At 50.9% G+C, this 25368-nt stretch overlaps 1 protein-coding gene across 7 annotated transcripts in view; it reads right to left on the bottom strand.

The window, feature by feature from the left end:
- The window catches only part of LOC131669207 (vacuolar protein sorting-associated protein 11 homolog), a 215219-nt gene that overhangs the window by 56560 nt on the left and 133291 nt on the right, over positions 1–25368 (bottom strand). For 6 of the 7 annotated variants that reach the window (XM_058943934.1, XM_058943936.1, XM_058943937.1 and 3 more), the window contains exons 3-5: positions 15410–15478; positions 15278–15329; positions 2962–3149 (exon numbers count right to left, since the gene is read on the bottom strand). In XM_058943934.1, coding sequence (XP_058799917.1) covers positions 2962–3149; positions 15278–15329; positions 15410–15478 — 309 coding nt within the window. The remainder of the gene's footprint in view (positions 1–2961; positions 3150–15277; positions 15330–15409; positions 15479–25368) is intronic. The other variant, XM_058943935.1, reaches the window with a different exon arrangement.

Below are 25368 nucleotides of genomic sequence, written 5' to 3' on the forward strand. Positions count from 1 at the left end.
CTAGCTCTCTCGGCGAGCTTCTGGTCTCTTTTTGCTTCCTCCTCCGCTTGCTCGTCTTCTACTTCTTCTCCACCCTCTTCCTCTGCCACCACCTCCTCCTCCTCCTCCTCCTCCGTCTTCTTCTTCTTCTTCTTCTTCTTCTTCTTCTTCTCCTCCTCCTCCTCCTCCGGATCGCCTCTCTGGCCTGCTTCTTCATTCATTGCTGCAAGGCCAATTTCCGCGCTCGCCGCACGACTACCTACTGAATCTTAACTTTTTACATCTCTTCCCCGTCCCCGCCGCGCTCCCCCAGCTGCCTCGTCACAATTGCCACGCGACCTCTTTCTCTCTTCGCTCTGCTCTCGACTTTTAATAAAAAACATTTAAGGACGCGCCGCCGCCGCCGCCACTAGCCACCATTTGCCCTTTCAATTTTTTTCTCATGGCGGCCGCCAACAAAAAACAAACAAAATCTGCCTTTCTGCCAGCACTTCAATTACAACGCGGCCCAAAAAGCCTAAATCCACCTGTTCGCCTTAATTCATATTAAATAAATATAGTCTCTGGCAGCTACTGGCGCGGGCACAGCTATACAGGCGCGTATAAAGCGATTAGACGGAAAGGGAGCGAACTTGTTGAATGTGGAAATGAGCGCGGTGTCGGAAGGTGGAATTTGGTGCAGCAGCGTGGCGGCGGCGGCGGCGGCGGCGGCGAGTACAAAACGGGAGCCTGACGAATAGCATCGGAGACGAGAGAGGGTCGGCGCTCCCTTCCGTTTTGCTATATACGTGTATATAGCTATTGGAAAGGCATGGCGTTGTTTCTGTACAGCGTGCGCACTACCAGAAGCCGCTCCCGTGATTGCGAGCTAATGCGGATTGTCACGCGTTATCACGCCGTGAAGTATACGGGAAATTAAGCTCCCGCCGGCTGTATACTTCTCCTCCTCTCTCGCCTCGAGCTGTAAGCTGAATCGAGCCTACTTACATTCACTCTTCCTCGCTGATTTTTTTCTTTTCTCGTCGCTCTTTTTCTCCCCCCCCCCCCCCCCCCCCAAAGTGTCAATTATAAGTTGATTATGGGTGTCGAGCCCGTCAGCATAGTACGCGCAGCCTGTAGAAGGGAAGTAGGAGAGAGAGAGAGGGAGGGAATGAGCAAGTGAGTCGAAGCTCGCGCGTCGATAGACCGGTCACGGCATTATGAGAATTTAGCAGCTCTCGTACGCGCGCGCGTTCGACCGACGGTTACGTAATACTCTCGCGGCATTGTGAGAGCTCGTCTGTGCGTGTGAGAGAGACTTAGAATTTGGCTGGCCTATACGCATGTTAGGTCCGAGAGCGAGCTACGTAAATGGGGTATCATGTTCAGTCTAAGGCTTAAGGACTTTTGTTTGGCGTGGGAGGCTGCGCGCGCTCTCTCTCTCTCTCTCTCTCTCTCTCTGCTGCTAGTGTGCACCTGATTCCCGCAGTGCTTCCGCCATTCACTGGCGCTCCCCCTCGAGCAGATCCATGGGCTTGCTTCCAGACAACAAACAAAAAAAATTCTCATTTCGCAAAAGCATCGGGCAATTTTCTATTCGTCGCGGCAAAAAAGTGTCGGTGGGGTGTAACGATTGCCGCCAATTAGTAACGAGAGCGCAAACAGAAAAAGCAAACGCGGCGATTAGCGGAGGATCAATGTCTCTCTTAATTTGTGCAACTCGTGCGACCGAAGTAGCATAAAGCCAACGCCCAATCAGTAAAATGAAACGCTTTGGAGGACAAATCCACGGACAGCGGGCGCGGAGAGAGCGTGGCGCTTAATAGCGGCAGGGCTTGTGCAAGCAGAAGTCCATTTGCCGGGACAACGGTGCAGCCGTCGCATATGCAGGCGCGCAAGGCGCCCGGGCAAATGGAACGGCAGAGAGCACTTGAAAAATTATCGGCGCGCAAGTCGCGGACTGCGAGCGCGATGCGCAATCGCGTCGGCGCGGGTGCCTTTGTGCTGCGGCGAGGCTGCGAGATGCAGCTCAGGTCGACGTGTCCAGTGGCTGTCGGTGTGCGCAGTGGCGTTCCGAGCTACCGTGATGCGGATCGGACGCGCTTCTATAGGATACGGCCGCCGCTCTCTTTCCATCTCGAGCGCCCGCTGCTTTCATCATCTTTATTACACAGCAGCCATTCGTTTAGCCGGTAACTCGTTCGCCACGCTATTCTTTCCATCGAGCCCGAGAAAGCCAACTCCTCCACGTTAATGAGCGGAGCGTTGCTCCGAAAAGAATACCGTGAACGGCAGCAGCTCGAGGAGCATAATACGCGCTACCTGCATCAGCAGTGCCAAGAAGCATGTCGTTTCGTGTGGCGGACTAATGAGCAAGAGGAGCGCAGGCTTCGGGGCCCGCTTTGCGCGCAGCTGCACTGCCCGTGAAAAAGCGAAAAAACGACAAGCCCGAGAGCTGAAGAAGGCATCGTAAAATCAAGACGTCATGAGGATCGCTGCAATTTACATCGAGCAGCGCGGTCGTGCCGCCGCGCCGCCGCGCCGCCGCGTCGTCGGCCAGCCTCGTAAAAAGGCCTCGACTTTTATACAGTCGATCGGTCGCCGCGCGCGCGCACTTTTCCCTCTTCCGGTGCTCCGGCGCAGCAGCCGCCCTCGCGCCCGCTCCTCTGCCTTTGCGGTTTTCCGCTCCCGAAGCAATCTGCCCGCGGCGGATCGGTGGGAGCCGGGCGCGCGCGCTCGCGAGTGCCGGCGGCGCGGTGCGCCCGAGAGCACGACCCGGCGGCCTTCCGCGCCGACTCGCGACCTGGACGGGGCCGCGCGCGACCAGAGGAAGTCGCGGAGGGTGGCTGATGAAGCGGAGCCGCGAAAAAACCCAGCCAGGAGAAGGTGCCGCGCAGCCAGCGACAGCGTTGGGGGCCGAGGCAGGATGTGTCCTCTCGGCGGTCACGCTACGCCGCGCACCGGCCCCCTCGGCTCCCTCGCTCGCACTTGCCTAGCTCTTACCTGCGGGCACATCTTGCACTGGTACTTGCGCGGCGGGTGCGAGTGGCCTCCGCCAAGATGAGGATTCAGGTGCGCAGGATGCGATGGCTTCACGCTCAGCGGCTGCGGCACCACCAGCAGACTCGCCGGAGGACTGCCGCTGCTGCTTCCGCCGCCAGCGCCGCCGCCTCCGCGATACTGATCGTCTCCTGCAACAAGAGCGTTCGTTCGCTTAATCGTCTGTGAGCGGCCGCCGTCTGCGCGGCAACGTCCGCTGTCGCTCGCGGTCGCGCGTCATTACCGATGGGCGAAACCTGCCGTTACAGGAGGCTCGGCGGACCGACTGGTCCGTGCATACTTCTGCCTGGGCTCGAGGAAAGACGCGACACTCTACGCCGTTCTCTGGGGAGACGAGCAGCAGCCGTCGCCAGCGCCGTTCAGGGGGCTCCCGGTCTGCCGCGCCCGCAGCGCACGCAAGCTCGCGCGGTTCACCGGGTGCAGCTCGGTTCGGCCGGGTCTGATCGCGCAGTCGACGGACTCTGGCACGAGCGAGTGTGCCGAGGGCATGGCGGTGCGCGCGCGGCTCCGCATCGGCATCCGAAGCGAGATGAGCGCGCGCGAGGGCGCGCGCCGGCACGGAGTGGGAAAGCTCGAGCGAGGAGAGCGGCCGGGACTGGAAAAGCCTCGAGTGGCCGTTTTCCGTCGGCGCGGAGAACAGTGACGGGAGAGGTCGCGGACGAGGCGATCGACGGTCGCGCGTCCAAGTTTGAGAGGCCGGCGGACGCCGGACTTTGGCAATTGTCCGACGCTCGAGCGAAACGCTGGCGAGTGCTCGGAGCTGGACTCGGCTCGGCATTTATACCGGACCGCACTCGCGACGGTGGCTCGCGCGGAGGCTGTTGCGAGAGCGAGCGCTCGGGCACTAATCGCACCTGAAGGCGAGGGCAAAGAGCGTCACGAACGTGCCGCTCGTGTGGATGCAAGTAGATGCAAACGCACTGCGCGGGCTTACGTAAGCCAGCCTGCGAGATGGACAGTGTATTTAGTGTGCGGCTGATTGAGACTTGTCTCCGCGAGGAGCCTGACATTAACGAGTCTGCCGTGTGATTGGTTGCCTATGTAAACGAGCAGGCGCGCTCGCGCGTCACGACCGACTGGCTGTCGCGGGATTATTGCGGCACGCACTCTGCTCTGCGCCTCGACAAAAAACACGCGAGCGTTCGACACCGAGGCGGCACCACGGCAGCGCTATAGCTTTTCCTTTTTTTCCTCGATCAACAAGGTTGTCTGCGCGCGCGCCACATGTCATTTTGAAACCGAAAGTCCACGAAGGAAAACAGCGCGCTGCTTAAGAACTCGGCCGAACGCGCGCCAGAGCTACGAGCAGCTACGAGCTGCCTGCGTTTACAGCTTGAACGAGCGGCGCAGGCCGTCCCGCAGCCCCGACGGTCGCCTGCTCGCGCTGAGCCTCTCCGTGACCGTTTGCTCGAAAGCGATGACGTTTTGCGTGAAAACCCGACGCATCTGGGACTGTGGCGCAGCGATCGATCCTCTGCGACCAGTTTTATACCCGTTTTATGGAGGTTGCAACGCCAGCGGATTAACGATCAAGCCGATGCGGCCTCTCGTCACTTTACTACGCTGTACTCGTGCATATTGTTGAGGTACGGCCAGTCGACTGATTGCTTGAAACCACGATGGACTTGGTGCGCCACGTGGTGCAGACAATTAATCTCGTCGCTGCTACAATATGGCCCAGGTTAATTCAGCCGCGCAGCCGCGAATTGCTGCCCGTTACAAGCCTCAATTTTTTTCCCAGGCAGTTTACCCTTTTCCAAGTATTTACAATATTAACGACGGCATACTTTCCTAATCCTCGAACATTTGACAGAGCCCTGGTTTATCGCTCTCTACTTTCAATGTTAATGATTTATTAGAGGAGACTGCCACTGGCGAGTTTTATGTCTTTGACAGCGTCTCTACGTTACAAAAAGGGTTTTACAGTACGGTTATTGACTGACAACAAAGACTCGTCCACGTTTTCTAAGAGACGGGGGAGCACTTTTTCATCCAACCTTTATTTTTCGATGTTTGATCAAGTTTGCCCAGCCCCTCGTTGTAAGGAGTCTGCACTCCGTTACAATTTACTTTTCGTTCGGCGTACCATTCAACTTTGACATGCCATTTTGTTTATTTAGAGCGACATTTTTTTTATACCGATCTGACTGAATCTATTTCAGAGGCAGAGGTGGCACGACTTTGAAAAATTTGTTTCAAATGTAAATCTTGACAAATAAGAACCTATGAAAACGATGTAATGAGATGATACAAGAGCAAGCTTTTTTAAGGTCTAGAATGGCAAACATTTTTCTTCTGACCTGGCCTTTCAAACTTGTTTCCATTTCTTATACGAAGCATAGAAAAGCATAGAGAACATTCGCTCAGAAACTATTCTTTTGGGTGAAAAATCGTCCAAATGTAGCTCAACAGCTTTGACAAGTGATTCGTAGAGTCGTAGTCAAAAGCTTTCTTCCGATGTTTGAATGATTGAACTGACGTGATTATCGTTGAATTAAAATGGAAAAAAATGATATTATTTGCAAAGTGTCGGACATTCACGGTGGAAAATCGTTAAATTTGGTCGGGCAAGATATCGGATAAAGCTCCTGATTTACGACGCCAGTTTGCAACATCGTTGGACAACCATCATCGTAGCTCGGGAAAGTGCAGTTGTTAAGTGGAGTTTGTTGTGCATGGGTTTTCGAATCGACAGCGTATAATTGCTGGCTTGCTAACAGTATGAACTCGATCGGAGTGTTGAGCGAAAATGATTAGGGTCGCTCGGTCGTAAAGCGAAATATAGTCGAACGATGCGTCGAAGCGACGGCACTCGGAGCGCTCGTCGACTCGTTGCCGGCGCCGCTTACTACTACTGCACGCGTCCTTGCGAATGTTTATCGCCTCGCGAGATTCGTCAGCTATAGGCCGCAGGTAGCGGTGTCTTGCGCCACGCAGTGCTCGGCTCTGCTCAGCATATTTTCGCGGCAGCCATATACTTATAGGCTGGCTGCAGCGCGCACGCAATTAACGAGCGCTCGAGTGTTTCTCATTGAAAATCAGCGGTGTGTGACCTTTCGCGCTCGCGCGCGGCGACTCTCTCTCTCTCGCCGTCTTGCGCCTTTTTACTACCTTTCAATCTTTCGCAGCAGCAAGTGCTCCGTAGCATTCTGATGTAGCCGGGCGATATTGCGCGCGGGCGCGATTCGAGAGAGTCGACTCTCACAGCGCACAGCGTCGAAGCTGGAAAATCGCCTAAGCGGGCACAGCAGTGCGCGCGAGCCTCGGCCCGGCGCGACGCCAGCGGGCTGGCGAAAAAAGTGTCGCTAACAAGTGTCATTCTATCAGCGCCGCGACTGTTGCTTCCTTGTTTTTCTGCGCGCGCCGCTACGGACGTCAGCTTCTCTAATGGCGCAGCGCACTCGCGACAGTTGGCCAACTCACCTTGCCAGCGTGCACGCTCATTTATTATTATCCACTGACACATTTGTCGATCCTCCATTGCTGCACTGAATGTGCGCCAGCCGATTGCGAAAGCGAGAGATGAGGCCTGCCTAGGCGGCTGCCTATGCTAATAAACCGGTGCGTGGTGCGCGCGGCCGGCCGCGGCGGCCAAGCGTGGCTCGTCCTCGCCGCTGGGCGCGCCGGAGTCGGGCGGAGAGCGAGCGCGCGATAAGCGGCTGCCCGTCGAACGCCGAATCGGCGCTTTTTGCCCGCTCGCGGCGATAATTGGCGCGCGAGCGCGAGCAGCGGATGCAGCGCAGACAGCGCGCTCGCCGCCGATGCCGCTGCCCCGGTATCTGGATATCAAGCGCGAGCGCGTCGTGGGAACCCGGCGACTATTAGCATTGTAGGGCTCGAGCAATGTTCTTGCAGTGCGTCACTGCGCCGCTACTTGTCGCTGGCTGCCGGCAGAGCGGCCTCTTGGGCGACTGTTATCGCGGCAGCCATCGTTCCCGCGGCGCGGCGCGCTCCATTCCCCGCAAGCGCGCGCCGCCGACGGCCCGCAAAAACTGGCCGCGGCGCGGCTAGAGCGGCCAGGCCGCCACCATCCGCGAGCACTGCCTAAGTAGCCGCGCGCACGCCTTCCCCGTCCGCTGGCTGCCTGTTATGGCTGCGCGCCAGCGCATATACATGTCTCGCCGCGGCTAACTAGCCTTATCTCCGCGGATCTTCCGTAATTGCAGTTCGCCGCGCGGATCTCGCCCCGAGTCGCGCTCGGGGGAGGCGCGTTGCACTCGTGGGAGTGGTGCGATCGGTTTTCGGTTGGGCGGACCCTCGCGGCCGGCTCGAGCGCTCGCGCGGCCATAGGTCTGTGCCAGGTTCGGGCCTGTCGAACGATTCGCCGCGATTAGTAATGAGATGCTGCAGACCGGAGGCATTCGGCGCACGTCCTCCGCGAGTCTCGCTGCTGAATAATGAGTGGTCGGCGCGCGCTCGTCGACTTAGCGCTCGCGGCCCTAAATCGTCGTCGGCAAAAACTCGCCGCAGCCGGCCATCGGTCAGTCATCGTCAGCCCCTCGACGACTGCCTGCATTCCCAGTGCCAGCGGCCAAACACTCGCGCCTATCTTTAATTGGACTGCTGGGCATTGCTGCTGATTTATGCCGCAGCCAAACTGATAATCTTACATTTTTCAGCTGGCGTGGTCGCCCCAGTCGGGCGCTCAGGGTCGCGCGTGCTCCGCGATCGATGATCGAAAATGAGGAGGGCCGCGCAAAAAGTAGCATACACATCTTTGGCGGATCGGTCGTGCGGCGGCTGTGAGCGACGCGACGCGATGCGACGCGACGCGACGCGACGCGACGTGACGCGGTCGGGGGTCAGTCTTCGCGGAGCTCTCGCCCCGCTGTCAAACACGCCGCCGTCGGCGCCGCAGAATCCGCGAGCACTTTTAATTGGCAGTAAAGCTGGGCGCGTGCTCGGCAAAAACGCCGAAAAATCCAGTTGGATCTAGCCTTCCTGGCGTTCCCGCGCGACGCGCATTCCTTCCCTGCCCCACGCCGTCCACGGCCGGCCAGTGCCGTCTCGTCGGCTCGGTAGCATCGCGGACAAATAACAAACAGAAGAAGACCGAATCGACGACGTAGATCGGACAGGTCTCTCAACCGTCCTTCCTTAAATGCTTTCTGTCTTGTCCGCTGTCCACTTGATCGCGCTACCGCTCGCCCGCCTATTTTTAGTCCGTTGCAGGGGATTTTCATCGGTATTCCCGACAGTCTGCCAAGTCTGCCGAAGCCATTTTTTCATGCAGTTATTATCGAGAAAGCGGTTCGGTGCGCGCCTAGCTAGCCGTTTAAATTCTTCAGCGTTGCGCGCTCAGCCCCTGCGCAATATCCTCGCGTTTCTCATTAGTCAATATTATTCATTAGTCGCCATCGCTGGATAGTGCACATCGTCGAGACAGCTCCGAAAGCACCTGCGACAATCACTCCGAGCAGCGTGCGTAACCTGCCTACCCAAAACAATTCCGAAGGGATGAACAGGGATGAACGGTTTGGACTGCGACTCTGCCCGGGAGCCAGTGCTCGCTTGATGGACGAGGCCAATCAAGACGCGAAGATCATCGGAGCCGATGACCGAGGTATAGTAGCAACCTGGCTGTGACTTGACGGCGACGCAAAGTAACTACAGCTCATTCGGTCCAACTGATAATTATCATTGTGAGAGCATATCCATCAGGTGACGAAACATCAATGCCCAGCTTTCCTCTTTGTCTCGTCACGTTCGAGTGTCTTTCATTAGAGCGAGGCCTGCGCCATGCGCGTGTGCGCGCGCGGCTATATATGTGGAAAAAATCACTTTGCCGAAGCGCGCTCCCAGCTCCACAGCCGCGCGGCGATCCTCGCTTGAGAGCTACTCAGCTCACGTGCCGCTCTCGCTCTATCGTGCGACCGGAAATTACAGAGAGAGAGAGAGAGAGAGAGAGAGAGAGTGAGAGAGAGAGAAGGGAGGAGGAAGGGAGAACCGACTTTTAAAAATGAGAGCTACTTAATGAGAGCCGCTCAGCAGGGAGATGAAAGATTTTTCGGACTGATGGCTTTTCGAGAATCTCCTCAAACTCCCGATCGAGACCATTCACATCGCGGCACGTATACGCACTTTAATTACCGTCCCGAGTCTCAATCATCCGCAGCCAAATGTGCCGTCGACAGCAACACCGGCGGAGCTTTTCCGCCGCGGCCAGGGCACCTAGACCTTAATCCATCTTTTCGCCTAATGCCACATCACCCGACCGCCGAAACAACGACAAATCAACCACTTTCAAGGACCGTGCTGATTCTGCCAACGGCGCCCACTCGCTAACTCTCCTCCCGATCGATCCGAGTACGTACTAGTCCGTACGCTGACAGGGGTTCCCGTAAACACTTGCGACCGCCCCCCCCCCCCCCTCGATTCTTTGTTGATTCTTATGTCTTTCGAAGTCAATAATTGATTTTTCGAGATTTAACGGCCGAAAACTCGTCACTTCATTTGTTATTAACAATTTCATTGTTGAAATGCGTATAATTTATGGCTCAATAAATCTACGCGGTTATTCATCACATATATCAGGAACAAATTTTATAACGAACATTTCTGATTTTAATTTTGATAAAGTAATAATTAGAACTAAAAGTGCGTGCTAATAAACCAACAAATTTTGCAAAATGTAATGTCATACAACTAATTACATTGCTTTTTAACCGTTTTATAGCAGTTAAAAGTCAAAATTTCCATCGAAAAATATTCGTTGTTTATGAACCGTTTATGCACATCACTCAACAATCTAGTAAAATTAGCTGATTGCTTTACAAAAATTTGAAGTCATCGAGTTACAATAAAAATTGGAAAAACCAACAAAACAATAGATAAATAATGAAGTTATGTGTTAAAATCATAAACGTATGTCGAATTTAGTTTACAGAACGCGGGCCATTTGAAAGCTTATGCACCGGGAGGGCGATTTTGCGCGCAAAACCTATTTTTCAATATTTTTAAGTGATCGTTACGTAAGAAGCTCGCAAACAATGAATATCGACAATCCCAAAGCAATGAAATAAATCGTATGATATCTCACTTTGAAGTGACAAGTATATTCACTTCAAATGAGTCATTAGAAGTCGAAATAGCTTTAATACAAAACGAGTTACGATCGGCCGAGTGAAAAAAAGGATCTTGTAAATTTTTTTTGACCATTACGCACATACTGTTGTAATTATTATTCGCGAAAAAAAAGTTTTGTTGAGCGATAAATGATACAAGACGTACTGCGGGGTTTTAGCTGCGAAACCTCAAGAATTGGTTTTTCCGCATTAAAAGACATAAGAATGAACAAGGTTCGCGAGGAGGGTCGCAAACTCACAAATGACTACGGGTAGCAGCGTCATCTCGCGCGGTTAGCCTGCTGCTGCCTCGGCCAACGCCCGCACGCAAATGCGATCGAGGTCGAACATGCCTTGCTTCTGTGTATTCTGTGAACGACAGTCGATAGTACGAGTGTCTCGACGCTCAACAAAAAGCAATGAAAGAGGTCCGTGCGAAGTAACAAGTGCCGGTTAGGCCCGTTAACGATACTTACAATTCATTTCCGTCTCTAAATACTTCTTGCGCAACTTGGCTTTCCCCCCGTGCCAGCTCTCTTTTGCCATCTATTCGAGCTACTCTGGTCGACAACAGCGACAAATGACAAATAACTTGCACTGATCGCCACGCCGAAAAAATAGGAATCCCGCGCGCGCGCGTGCACTCACACGCACGCGCGCAAGATAGGATTTTTTATCGTCTCGTCGTTTCAGGTTAGTCAATGGCAAGTAGTACATGCGAGAATAAGACATTGACATTGAATAACTGCTTTTTTTAGAGGAAACACGTTTTTGCCTTTTATAAAATGAAAACTATCGGTTATCCAACAGCTAGGCCGGCGCGATACTTTCTAAATGAAGCAACTCGTCCGTACAGCGAAACCCGTAAGCCGCGATCTATCGATGATGCATTAGGTCTTTTCGCGCGCAACAATTCGTCGGCTACCCTGGCTGCTGCTGCTGTTTTAAGGGTATTTCAATTATTCCTCCGATCGCGCGCATTAGAATGTGCTCGAGCAATAGCAGTCGAAGGTACTCGTCGTGCGTGATTTGTTGGCGCTCGCTTATTCACTCGCCGTTTCAAGTAGAACGACTTGGCAGTCAATGCATCGCCACTTCCCTGCGCGCTCTCGCTCGCTCTCGCCTCAGATCTCGGCTATCTTACGTCACAAATGCAAAGCGACAACCGGTTTGCGCGCGCCGTTGACAAGTCACTTTGCTGCGCTATACGTTGCACGCCGGCTACTGCTGCTATACTATTACTATTACTTCTGAACCTTCTACTGCATTCGCACTGCTTATCCTAGCTCTTATACTCTTTTTTATCTTTCGTAGATTTATTAAACCTCCACGCCTAACTTTTCCGTTCTCGTTTGCAGTTGATAATGTTTTTAATATCTGTGCCCTTAGTTCACATGATCACTGTGTTTTTTATACCATTTTTTTTACCACAACTAACTTATCATCTAATTAATTTTCATTCTACTTTTGTATTTTGGGGAAAACATTATTCATAAAATTCAAAAGTTTCGTGTTCTTATCTGGTTATGCGACCCAAAAATTAGGCAACTTGCATTTATGCTTCTTTGATCTATATTCATGTACGTCTACGGGATAATTTGATCCATTCTGGAGATTAGATAAAAGGGGTACGATTGTTTGTATAATCAATCAAGGCAACATAAAATAAACTAACCGACTGACAAAACTTGAAGTTCATATCCTAATTCCGAATTTATCTACATATCCTACATCCGGATAATAATACTAGTTCATTTCGACTAAAACAGACCGTTTTCGCAAACGCTATAAATGACTATGTACGCCGATGTTAATATTTTCATCTCATCAAACAAATCAGATCCTTCGAATTATGTTACTTCATGCGATATAAAACTCGTTAACATTTTTTATAAGTGAATCACCATATGAATAAATGGAGCATTTGGTTAATTTCATTTTTCATTCCACCCACAGTATTGAATGCGTTGAAACAGCAAAAAGAGAATTTCAATTTACCAAGTTGACTAAATTACGCTATAGTTTAGTTTATTGAGAAAAAACATCAATAACTAAATAAAGCAAATGATAAGTGTTTATATCAATTTAGAGACTAACATTTGTATTTTAAGTAAGAAAGCTTATAAACCTAATGGTAAGCTATATGCTTTGATATGAAAAATTAACTGTCAAAAAATGTTTGTGTTGTCCGCTATACTGATGGTATGTTTCCTTCAAAAACAAGAAATATCGTCGTCTTTTCATAACTTTCAATCTTCCAACAGCAAAATGAAAACACGCATACATACAAGTTCTTTTGTTTTTGGTATGATAAAATAAAAATATTACCGTAAAACTTTTTTACCTCAAAGTACTCCGAATAAGCTTTAATATTTTTAACTAGTAGTATGCGCTCCACAAAGTCATGATACATATAGTCTTATTTACGGAAAATATATTGTATGATTCTGGACTTCAAAATGAACTGAAAATATTTTCTAAAAGCGTATTTTCATTAAGATTTATAACATGAGATAAGCGGAGTACTTTTTCAATAAATTTATTTTTCTTAAAAATTAATTTTTCGTAATTTAATGAAAAAAATTTGCTCAATTTGGAGAAAACTCATTTTAAAAGGTAAAAAATGAATTCATTGAAAAAGTGCTCCACTCATATCATAGTAGAAAACCTATCGAAAAGAATGAGCCCTTAAAAATGTTTTTAGTTCATTTTGACGTTTAGAATCGCACACGGCGTAAAATATTTTCCATAAATAAGGTAATATTATACAATGACTTTGTGGGGCGCATACTTTAGATTTTGAAAACTAATAGCTAAAAATAGTGAAGCATATTATTTTGAATATTTTTAAATATATAAAGTTTCACGGCAATATTTTTATTAGAACAGTTTTAACACGTATCAATAATATAAACTTTCAATTATTTCTGTTTAACACTAGTTGGTCTTTTTAAGTAAAAAAAAAGTAAGGTTTTCGAAGGAATATAATCCACCAATTCTGTGGGTAATAGGGGCCATCGAAACATCGAAATTTCGTTACATTCAATTACACCATATTTCTTTGTTCTAATAAGTCCTTTTGACTTGAAATTTCAAGAAAAGTTCAAAATCGCGGAAACGTACAAGTTATATTTATAACTTTTGTGACTTCACTTTGAGAAGTATGTGTGTTCGTATGGTTTATTTTACATAATTTTAAAAATAATTTCATGATCTGATTAAATACAGAAAGTTATGATTTTATAATTATGTTGTTACCGTGATTCCGGTAATTCGGATTCCATTTTAAGCTGTAGGTTTAGTCATGATGCGTGTAAAAACTTCTCCTCTCAACACCATTGCAAAAGTGGTAGGGAAGGTAAGTCTACATGCTAATGATTATAGGAAACCAAGACTAATACGCGCATGTACTTAGTACACCTCTGCAGCGTTCCACGTGAAAATAATTCTTGATGTAATAATAACAATAACCATTGGTCATCTATACGCAAACGTCAATATACACAAGTAATATTATTAAATAAACAAAAATCATAAAAAAACAAAAACATAATAAAAACAAAAAAAACATTAATAAATGAAAACAATAATATTTTTGTAAGAACTCTTCATATTGTAGTGTTCTTAGGCTTTTTAAATAGTAAATAAAATAATTTTATCATTTCATATCAATTTTAAAACGATTTCATTCAATGGTTCATATTGTGTGTGTAAATGTGTGTGTGTGTGTGTGTGTGTGTGTGTGTGTGTGTGTGTGTGTGTGTGTGTGTGTGTGTGTGTGTGTGTGTGTGTGTGTGTGTATAGCTTTAGATTTTTTTTAAACACGTTTTAGATTTTTTTGCAAAATAAAAATTCTTGCTAATTCGAAATGTTTCACAAAAAAATTAATAATCAAGTCTTGTAGCTGGACGACTAATAAATACAATGGTTTTTTTCTAATTTTTTGCAAATGTTTCCTAATGTACAGTCTCGTTAAATGTCTAGATGGTTATATTTTCTATTCTCACCTAACTATGAACCGTTTCCGCTTCGAAAAATCGGAAACAACTCTTTGACCTATCCGTATAAAGATTTATGGAAACCCATCAAGTAACAAAGTTATACAGATTGACAGAATACTCAAAGACACCAGAACAAACATAAAAAGTTTTATCTTCTCGAAACTTATGGCGAATAATAATTTCAAATGATCTTCATTGACCATATGTAAGAGTTGACAATACGTAAAATAATAAAGAAAAACTTAAATTCAAGACAAAAAAATATTCAATGAGAAAAATAAAAAGAATTACCAGAAATCTAAAAGTGTGCGAAAACAGATTTTTTAGCATTAAATTTACTCCATCAATAGAAATTCTTTAATATTCTGTCAGAACAGTGATCTCTAAAAATTGCAATGTTTTTGATGAATACTAAATTGACTGAATTAAATATTGCATTAAATAAATTTTACATACTTTTCTAGTTTATTGCCACGGGATTGTAAGTTAGTTTTTTGTACTGACAGTTTTGGTCTAATGCTTTTCAACCTACAATACCTCGTGAAGCTTTCAGTGTAACAAGATAATAGCTTTGTTACAAGGCTTAATCTTATAGGCTTAGAATCCCGAAACAGCGGATTACTGAGGTGGCAGAAAAGTAGTATATAGCTTTTTACAGTCAACATGATATGTGTCGTATTCAAAGACATAACTTGTTTTTATTTCGTGAACACTCTGAGTAATTATCTGAACGAATCCCTTGTACAAGCTTAGATCCCGGGCTTGAATTTGACATAATTTTGACGTATAAGAAATTGCATCATCTATACATGCCATACTCGCACTACTGGAAACGTTTATCATTATAAAATTTTCCGGATGTATAGAAATTAAGATTAGCAATTTTTTCAGGTAAAAAATTGTAGTATACGTATATAATCTTTCCAATGTGTGTTAATTACAGGATTCAGATAATTTGAAATATTTAAAAAGACAAAATAATTAATATTCTAGTTTGTATTTTTAAGCGACTTTTGATGTCGAATAATAGAAATTCGAGAGTTTTCTTTACCATTATATTAATGTTATTAACGTAAGATCAAGAAGGATTATTTATCATTTAATAAAGAAAATAATGAAATATGCATAGATTTGAAAGGAAAAGATTTATAATGATATATTTAAAAATCTGATTTATTAGCAAAATTAACATACCTTTCTGCATTTGGCCGTGTTCGGCATTCATTTTGGCCTGCAACAAGAAGTGCTGAGTGTCAACAAGTAGAGAAAATGCTCCATAGCAAATAAATGGTCATTACTTCATTTGAACTTTGTAAAATAACTCACCTCATATCCTTGCTTAGCTCCCCTCGCGCCTCCCCAATAATCGCTTTCTTTGTCGTGTGGGTTGCATTGCTGAAAATAAAAAAAAAACATGGTTTAATAATTAGTATTGGAGTTATAAAAAAATCAAATGAACTACTATAAGCAATTGCTTTTATATGGCAGCAAGTTATTCAAGTGACATTTGTTTATTCGATCGCATTCAAAAAGGTAAAAGATAAGAAGATTGAGAGCTGCGGAAGCAGGAGGGTGAGAGAGATATATATAAAGAAGACCTTAGTATTCGTAGGGGTTGCGTGGTACAATGTCGTCAGAGCTTCGACAGGAGAATGCCTTTTGAAAGGGTAGGGAAAAGTGGATCGAACGACAGGGAAAGGCAGAGAGAGATAGAAAATTAAAGCCTGCGGTGACCTTAAGAGTCGTCTAGTTTTTAGGCTGCTGATGAGATGTATAAGGCATGTATATATACTGCATAGTCGGCCAGGCAAATTGCTTTAACTTATACGCGCGATGGTGCATTCACTTGCGTATTAGTATTGGTTGAATGACGCGAACATAACTTGATCCCTAGTTGCACTTGCTTATCTCTCTCTCTCTCTCTCTCTCTCTCTCTCTCTCTCTCTCTCATTCCTAATAATTATTGAAATGAGCACTGATTTATTCTCGGGCGTACATAAAGAGAATCGCTATAATGAAATCTACTAATATCCTAGTAAACTTTACTAAATATAATTATATTTAGTATAAGTGTATATACCCTGTATATATATAAGTATAAGTATATATACCCTGGCGTATACTTAGATTATTATAAAATTTATTTAACTTTCAGTTATGTCTATTACGACCATAATAATTTTTGTACGACGATATTAAAAAGTTCATCATAAAAATTAAGAAAAATTATTACGATTTTTGCAACGATCATAGCGAAAATTACTGAGGTCAGATTGATGTCCCCTAGCACTTGCGCAGTAGCAATTGCACATTATTAATTTGATAATTTGCAGGGATCACATGAAGATGGCGGTTCAATTCTCACTACTGACGGAATAAATATTTGATGACTATGTAAAAAAAGTCAGTCTTAATCATGCATGCAAAAATGCTTGCTGTTTAAAGCGGCTAACAGGTCAACTGCGTATAATAGGTTAACTTGTGAACTAATAAATAGATAAGACGCGCAATATATACGTGTGTAGGTAATAACGGTAATGTATTGATGAATCGTATATGCCCTATTCCAAAGAAGAATTTCTAGATTAATGTGACCTACAATAATTTAAATGATATTCAATACTTTAATATATTTTGCCGAAGCAGTAAAAATTGCTATGCAGATGGTAAATTTAGCGAAGTAATCTCTTGTATTCTGCTTATGTAGTAATTACTATATGGCGATCAATAGTAAATATTAACGTTCTAAATAGTGAAAGTTCCAACATTTAAATGTTACTATGTTAGATAGTAACTTTTGCTGCAGTCAAGGTATGTTTTGTAGTAATTTTTATTACGGATTATGACAAATTTTGTAATATCAATTCTTTCAGCGTAGCTAATTTTATCATAAGAGCTTTCGGCCGAATGCGCTTAACGGCCCATTAATTCGTTTCCGCAGCTCGCTTTCCTCCTGGGCTTGCTTTTTTATTATGCATACACTTATAGGGTCAATTTCGCACTTGAAGCAGCCTGTGCTGCATTATGTAAAACTATTTTAAAATTGGTTCTAGTCCTTCGATAAAAGCTTTTAATTAGTGAAATTAGGATGTACAGTGTGGGACGCGTAAAAATAAACGCGCAAACTTGAGCAATCGCGCGGCGCATGTGAGGGGTAACGCTCGGTAATATTTTGGGGGCACGTTCGATTTCGAGCGTAATTAGAGCGGAGTAGAGAGAAATGGTTGAAATGGCGCGCTACGCGGAAAAATCGCGACAGTTGAATAGGCAAATAGTTTTGTGATTGCGCGCGATTAATTGAGCAAAGCTATCGGAAAAGCTTGTCAATGGAAATAATGCTGGCGGCTGAAAGAAAAGGTGCGGGTCGGTCGATGCGATGGAGTGTAAGAAGCGAGACACGCATGGAGCTTTGAGTCGAGAAGGCGAGAGGGGCTGCGAGTCAAGTCGGCGCGACAGGGAGAGCAGGGCTCCGGGGAAAATGGGGTCAAATCTGGAATTGGATGGCGAATGTGGGTAACGCAGGGGCGAACAAGCGAGCGGCGTTTAAAGTGGCTGTTGGCCAGAGTCTTAATTTGGGTATTTTGCTCTGTGTCTACTGAGCGTGAGGGGGGCAGCAGCAGCAGCAGCAGCAGCAACAGCAGCAGCAGTAGCAGAAGCAGAGGCAGCGAAGGACGTAAGTATATATTTAGGAAGTTTGAGGTTCCCTTGAAGCTTGACCGAGGCGCCCTTTGCCGCCCTTCGTCGCCCTTCGCCGCCCTTCGCCGCTCTTCGTCGCCGTCCTGCCGCGCTGGCGGCAAAGGCACTGGCTAGTGCTACAGGTGGCTCTTATAGCGCAAGTCGAGAGGCCGACCACTCGCGTGAGAAAATCTTGAGAAAGCGAGAGTCAGAGAGAGAGAGTCCAGCGCGCGTACGCAGTTTCAAAAACGCGCAGTGCAGGCACGAGGCTCGAGATTGCGCCGCAGCGAGCGAGTGGCTAGTACAATTACAGTGGTTTTCATCGAAAATGAGAAAGAGAGAGTACGTGTGCGTTGTCGAGGGCGAAGAGACGAAAGAGCGAAGGGGCAAAGGGGTAAAGGGGTGAAGCAATGGGCGCAAGAGAACCGAGGCTCGAATCGATAACTGGATAAAAAATGGAAAGGCGCGAGGCGGAGTGCTCGTACTCGGAGTACATAGTTGTAGCTGCTGTGTAGTCGGTGGAGAGCTGAGAGAGGGAGAAAGCGCGCTCGTCATGTAAAAATTGCTGGCGAGCTAGCGAGAGAGAGAGAGAAAGAGAGAGGGAGCCAGCAAAAAGAGGAGGAGAGCGTGTAGGCAAAAGAAACGAAAAAGCAGGCCGAGATAGAGGGATTAAAATAAAGGAAAAAAGCCAGCATGCAGTAGCAAGGCTGTGCAGTGGTGTGCACCGAGCATGGATACAGCAAGCAAAGAAAAAAGCGCGGGGATAGAATGCGAGCGAGAAAGAGAGAGAGAGAGAGAGAGAGAGAGAGCGAGCGAGAGAAGCAGGGGGGAGAGCCAAAGGCGCGATGTAAAGGGTACGAGAGAGGGAGACAAGCGACGGGGGACGGAGCAAAATAATAACGCGCACTGCTCAAACAAAAGGAGGAATCGAAGGATTTTCAGCGCTGTATTGCAGAGTGCGCATGAGGGGAGGGCTGTATGATATTTTTCGTATGCGAGAGAGAGAGAGAGAGAGAGAGAGAGAGAGAGAGAGAGAGAGAAGTGGAAGGAGGAAGGATAGACGAGGGCGCGAGAGGAGCCGATAGCAAAAGAACATCGACGCCGACGCTCGGCTAGCTACGGCCAGTGCAAGCGGGGCCTGGCGACGGCGTCGGCGGGGGCGGCGGGGGCGGCGGGGGCGGCGGCGGCGGCGGGGCAAGGAGCTCTTTAGCCGAGCAGCGTAGGTGAGCGCACGAGAAAAACAGAGAACAGGAAAAAGCTCGCTGGCCTGGAGAAAAAACGGAGAGACGCGAAAGGCTTGGGAGCGCGCAGGTACGTGCACGTGTGTCTGTCCCCGTAACGCGTTCGCAAGCTCGAGTTGCCGCGGCCAGGCGGAGAAGCAGCCGAGCAGAGCTCGCGTGGGGGCCCGGGACCGGCAGCGCCGGAGGGGAGTCGCTAAAAAATGCAGGAGCGCAGGCAGCAAAAAAAATACGAAATCCGAGTTTGCGCGCTCGCTGCACTTGTTCTCTCGCTCGCACTCGCGGCGGCCGAGTGCACGTACGTGGCCGAGATAGCGAGGGCGCATGCACATGCGTGACTCGGCGTCTTCGCTCGGGGGGAGAGAGCGACGTATTGATCAGCCAAAGAGCGCCGCGACGCCGGGCGTCCTTTCTGTGAGCCTTGCTTTTTTCGGCGCTCGCTTTTTCTCGCTGCCTCCCAGCCACCCTCTCGGCGCCCCGTCTCGTGCCGTCTCGCGCCGCGCGCGCTGCTTTCTCTCTCCCCGACGGCCTCGCGGCGTCTAGCTCGCCCCCGGCCCCGCCGCGCGCCGCCCCCGCGCACGCACACAGCGCCGCCGACGCGCTCGCTCACGGCCACGGAGCGGCGGCTGGCGTCCGAGCGCCCGGCTCGCCTCCAGACGCACCGCCGGCCGAACCAGCCTTTCCGAGTCCGGTCGAGACGTCGCGCCCGATGGCTGGCATCCTCGCCGAATGCCTGTCCATGCAACAGATTGGCCCGATTGCGTGGCGAGCGCGCCAGCCGCCGAGAGAAGCGGGATTGCTCCGCGGATCTCGGAGCAACGCCGAGCGGTGAAAGGAGGCGAGCGCTAGGCCGCGCCGACTGGGCTCCGATAGGCGCGCAGCTGAGCGTCAAGTGCGGCTCGACGCCCTTTGGCTGCCCCAGCGGAGAGTGGCAGTGGCACGCGGCTTTTTCTCCCATTATCGCCGATTGGAAGCAGCGCCTCGCCGCTCCGCGCCAGCTGCAAGCTGCCGCGCTGCCGCTGCTCTCTTGCGCTCAGGGCCTGGCTGGCGTACATCTGACTCCTGAAGCCGTTCGTCCGTGAAATTCAATGGCTCATTTTTCAATTAGCTCGCTCGCGTGCCGATGTGCTCAAGTCGGGGACAACTCCGCCTCGCTTTGGCGCTCTGGGCTCGGCGCTGCCTCGAGTCGCATAGCTCGTCGACTGCGTTGACATCATTTAGCAATTGACCCTGATGGCCGCTGCGGCTCGATCTCTAATAAACCGCTAATTACATTATTGCTGGACTACGCACCAGTTGTCGAGCATTAATCCATTAGGCCTCGCATTACGCCACTCGATTGATTCGAGCGAAACGGCTAAGTAGCAAAGTGGCTGTTGGATCGAACGACGATGCATCGGCGTCAATTTGTCGCCTGGCGTAGCCGAGCAACTGCTGCGGGCGATGAGAAGTGCCGACGGGCGAGCGTGTTTCGATGATGAAACAGGCGGACAGAGAGAGAGAGAGAGAGATAGAGAGAGAGAGAGAGAGAGAGAGAGAGAGAGAGAGAGAGAGAGAGAGAGAGAGGATCGCGGCCATGGATCGTAAGCGTCGACTCTTGCGAGCGAACGCTTGACGGCCGAAGGAACCGATGTGTCGCGGCACGGCAGTGAGATGCGAGCAGTTTGGGGCTCTTCGGGCGCGGGACGGCGGCGAGCGGAGAGCTGGGCCAACACATGTGTTCCCACAGAATACTGTCAAGCCTGCGGAGGAGCTTTTTTCTCTCCGGCTGTCTTCTCGGCTATTCCGCGCGGGGAGCAGACGGGAGGACTGGAGTGAGCCATCAAAGCGACGCAGACACATGTGCGCTTATCCGTGTGAGCCGCGCTGCTAGCGTCTCTCCGCGCGCCTCTCGTCCGCGTGCGCACACGTGTTAATATGTGGGGCGCGGAGCCTAAAAGCCGCGGCGATAAAATTCAACAGTTGGCCGCGCAGCGCGCGCTCCTGCCTTGGCCTGGCAGCGGACGCGCGCTGAGCTTTGCTCCGCGACTGGCCGGGAGCTGGTTCGGTCCACGCCGGCCGCGTGCGAGCGCGCGTCCTATCCGCGGACAATTGGCAGTAACATTTTTACAAGCTCTGCCGGCGCGGGTGGCGAGTCGAGACGCGGGCCAGCCCTCGAGTCGCGGCTCGGCGCTCGGCCTTTTACGGCGCCTCGCACTCGGCCGCGCGAAATCCATAAAGCCGAGCGAGCCAGTTCGCCCCGTTGTCTGCGAGGCGTCTGCCGGCGGACCTGCCTCCCTCTGCGTCCGCGCGCACAACTTGCAGCGAGCTGATCTCGAGGCGTCCGCGTACACGCACGCCGAGCGTTCTCCGCGGCAGATCGATAAACCGCGCCAAGGACTGGTCGCCGCGCTGCCGCGTGCTCCGCGGCTCGCCGAGGCAGCAGCCAGTCAGCGGAACATGTGGCCTGCTCTGCTCCACTTTGCAGTCGCGGCCCAGACGGCTCAGCGAGATCCGAGATTCGTCGACGCAACACGTGGTGAGCGTGTATTTTGGTCGCCTCTAATGTCGCTCGCGCTCTCGCTGTTTCTCACAGTCAAGTGCAGCAGCAGGCCGCGGGTTTCGGCGAGCTTCGCTCTCACTTACCACGCTCCCTCGTCGGCCAGAGTCGCACGCCGCGTCCGCCAGCCTACGCGATCGAATCAAGCCAAAGTACGCGTCGGCCAATGTTTTCCGAGAAAACCCTCGCGAGCTCGCGAAAAAGATAAATAAGTTATGAATGCATTGCCAGAGCGCCAGCAGGAAGGAAAGTTTCCTTTTGTGCTCTGCAGAAAAACGTTGGCGCGCGCACGAGAGAGGAAGAAAAAGGGGGACAACAGCCTCGGTAGTTGTAGTAGTGGGTAGTGGTAGCAGCGGCGAGATGAGGAGGAGGAGCAGCAGCAGGTTCGTCGTTGAGGGGAAGCCGAGAACAAGAGGGAGAGTCGCGGCTGCGACTGCGAGAGGAGAGAAAGAGAGAGAGAGAGAGAGAGAGAGAGAGCGAGAGCGCGGCTGAAAGGAGTCGGGGGTGAGTAGGTCAAACTTTACGGCCCTGGCGTCTAGACGTCGTTTCGCGCGATCCGTGCAGCCCCATAAAACCGTTTTAAGGGGCTGTTTTAGAGACGCTCTCGAAGCCCCTACCGACTACCCCCCTAGCCCATCGACCCCCTTACACTTGGCGCGCCTCGTACCTCGTATTTATGCAGGCGGCGTGGGCGACGAGGCGTCGGCAAATCAGAGCAATTGACTCGTATCGCTTGGCCGTAGCCGAAAAAAGCTCGGACACGAGTGTCGCGACGTGGCGCAGTGTCGGGCGCTAGTATGCAGCATGTGTGCTGTCTTTGATGAGACTTGAGAGGGCACCGAACGAATGAAATGTCGAGTGTCGAGTGCGGGAGATTGCAGCGCGAGCCACAAGCCTTTTAATGCCAATTGCGTCGTCGTGAACGCAGCACAAACGCGCAGACTGCGATGAGGCATCTACTTAGCAGGGCCACGCGTTAGGCGTCGAGGCTCGCCGACCGAACCGCGGCTCTCGATGCGCAGAGCCGGCGGCGGCCGAGCGAGGCGAGGGCGCGGAGAGGCCCCACGGGCGCTGGGCAGATCGCGAGTCGGCCGTCGACCTCGAGGCTCGCGACTGCGACTGACCCATCAGCGGGCCGCGCGCCGGTCGGAGCGCGGCTAGCTACGCACGGCGGAGCGTCCTCTCTCGCTCGGCGCTGCCTCCTGCGGCCGCCTCCCCGCCAGCCAGCGCCCCGGCTGGCTGGCCGGCTCTCCTGTGGGAGCGCTGCTCTCCGCAGCTAGGTGCACGCGTACGCGCCACATGCACGCCACACGTACGTGCACGCGCAGAGCGGAGCCGAGCGAGCGGCGTAGCTCCTTCTTCCGGGTCAAATATCGATCCCGATATTTCATTTTACTTTTTGGAGCGCTTGCTTCGAGGAGGCGCGCAGTGCCTCCGAGCGGTTTACCAGCCGCCGTGCTGGTCGAGCGCGCCGCCCTCCCGAGGCAGCGCAGCCGGGTCGCGCGTCTCCGCCGAGTGCGCGGTCCTCGGGTCTCGTCGCCGCGCACCGGGTCCCACTCGTCTGCAGCGCCGATTCGCCGGGGACCGAGCGAAACGAGCGGATGAGTGCCCGAGCCTGTTCTTCGTCGGATGCGCAGCACGTGCAGGGCTGATGCGATCTGCGCGCTTCTGACTGGCCTCACTGTCTCGCACCGACGCAGGCCGCGCTCCGAGAGCGCGCGGCGCAAAAGAGAGGAGAAAAAATGGCTGTCGTCGGGGCGCTGCCGCCGCCAAGTCGTTGCGTCGGCCGTCTCGCTCCGGCGGATTCGGTGACGCCGCGTATCCGGGATGCCGAGTTCAGCCGGGCCGCGCAATGGTTCCCATATCACCGATGCGAAAATTCAAATTTCGGCGTCATTAATAAAAATTAAAGAGACATCAGCGGCTCCGGCGGCAGTGGGGTGTTGAGCTCGCGTCCCTCCCCTTGCGAGCGCGCGTGCTCGCAGCTTCATTCGCTTTTATCTTACCTGGGGCCCACAATAGCGTGAGACTATGGGCCCTTTGTGCGCCTGCTTTCCCGATCATCTGCATAGCGCTCGCTGCGTGCTCTCCCCAGAGGCGCGCCGGCATCCGCCTCGTCTACGCGCTCCGACCTTTTTTTCTCTCGCTCCCTGGACATCTCGTTTTTTGCCTAAGCCTTTCCGCTCGGCTGTTGGCTGCTGGCTGTTTCTTTAGGCGCGACCGTTAGACGCGCTCCCGCGCCGATCGCGAGCAGGCCAGCCGAAAGCTCGGCCGGCCGCGTTGACGGCGACTGTCCCGCGGCGGGCCGGCGGGCCGGCGGGCCGGTCCCCGCGTCTGGGCGAGCTTCCGACTCCTCTGCAGCGCGGAGCGCCACGGCCACGCGCGCCACTGGCTCTGCGGGCAATGGGCAGACGCGCGCGAGCCCGCCTTTTTGGCGTCTTCTTCTTCGTCTTGTTGCTCGGCATCTGGCCGCGGCGCCCCGGTGTGTGAGAGAGTTTTTCAACGGGAAATCACCCTTTGCTCGGATTATGTAAAAAAGCAGCAGTATCAGCCTCGGCGAGCGAGATAGGCGAGCACCCCTTGGCGACGTCCCTCGCGCTACGCTCTTCGTCTTTGGAAATTAAAATAATGCAGGCCGCTTGTGCCGGTGCTTGCGCTTCTGTGTACGCTCTCGCACCCCAGCTCTTCGGAAGCATTTTTTCCGCAATTTTTTGCTCGGTCGTCGCTTTTTGCTGCTCCGCGGCCCATGCAAATCATCCAACGGACTTTTCGTTTGGGCCAAGAGCAAAAAACGTGTCATTGTTTAGCCGAGAGCTAGCCCTCATTTTTCTCCGCAATCATTTTTCTCTCTCCACGTCTCACCCCTGGAAGGGCGCTCCGCCGCGCCACGTCCCGGCCTCAGCCAGATTGGCTAATGAATTTTGGCTGGCTATAATGCCACGAGAGCTTGCTTCCACGGCCCCGATCGTGCCTCGCTAACGAACCGCTGAGATCGCGTTTAATTAATTGCCCGGCGTATCGGGCGTATGGGCGTTCGCTTGCCGCTACTGCTGCTGCGTTAATGAGCCTCCGTTCGGAAGACGACGCTCAAACAGATACAAGCGATAGTTACGGCATCGCGCGTCTCGAGTGGACATTTATCGGAGCGCTACTTATGTATGTACACATGTAGTGGAAAAGGAAAGAGGCCAGAAGAGCAAAGAAGACGCAGCACTGTGAGAACGAGGTGAGTGCTCACCGCCACGGATTATTTAAATGATTTTTTATTGTTGTAGCGCCTTGTTTCTGAGGCTCGCGGGTAGGCCGCAGGTGAGCTCAAGAAGCGCGCGCGAGGGAGAAAAAAGTAGCGTGTGACGCGGCGAAGAGCGTCGGCCTGGGGACAGTATAGCGAGATATTATGCTGCTCAGCCTTGGGACAAAAGGGAGAACGGACCAAGGGAGCTTCATTTCGAGAGGAACCGTGCTGCAGGTTCTACACGAGCTACTGCCGCCGCGATGCCAAGCTTCGTCCTATTCACATTTAAATTCTCATCCTAGTTTCCTTTATCCGCGCGCCACTCGCAACAACAGCCCGTATATAGGACCTGCCCTGTCCTGCCCTCTCCCCCTGCCTGCTTGCCTGCCTGCCTGCCTGCCTGCCTGCCTGCCTGCCTGCCTGCCTGCGCAATGCGCCTAACGCCACACACACGCACACGCACGCACGCATAGAGAGAAAGAGCCGGCACCCATTTCACGGCTTCGTCTAATTTGACTGTTTGGAAAACAAGCCAGGAATCATCCTTCGATTGCCCTTCAGCGACCTTTTTCATACATCTACATCATCGACGCCCCGC

This window comes from Phymastichus coffea, unplaced genomic scaffold (genome assembly GCF_024137745.1).
Source record: "Phymastichus coffea isolate CEN01 unplaced genomic scaffold, Cenicafe_Pcof_1.1 PCOF00088, whole genome shotgun sequence".
NCBI classification, from domain to species: domain Eukaryota; kingdom Metazoa; phylum Arthropoda; class Insecta; order Hymenoptera; family Eulophidae; genus Phymastichus; species Phymastichus coffea.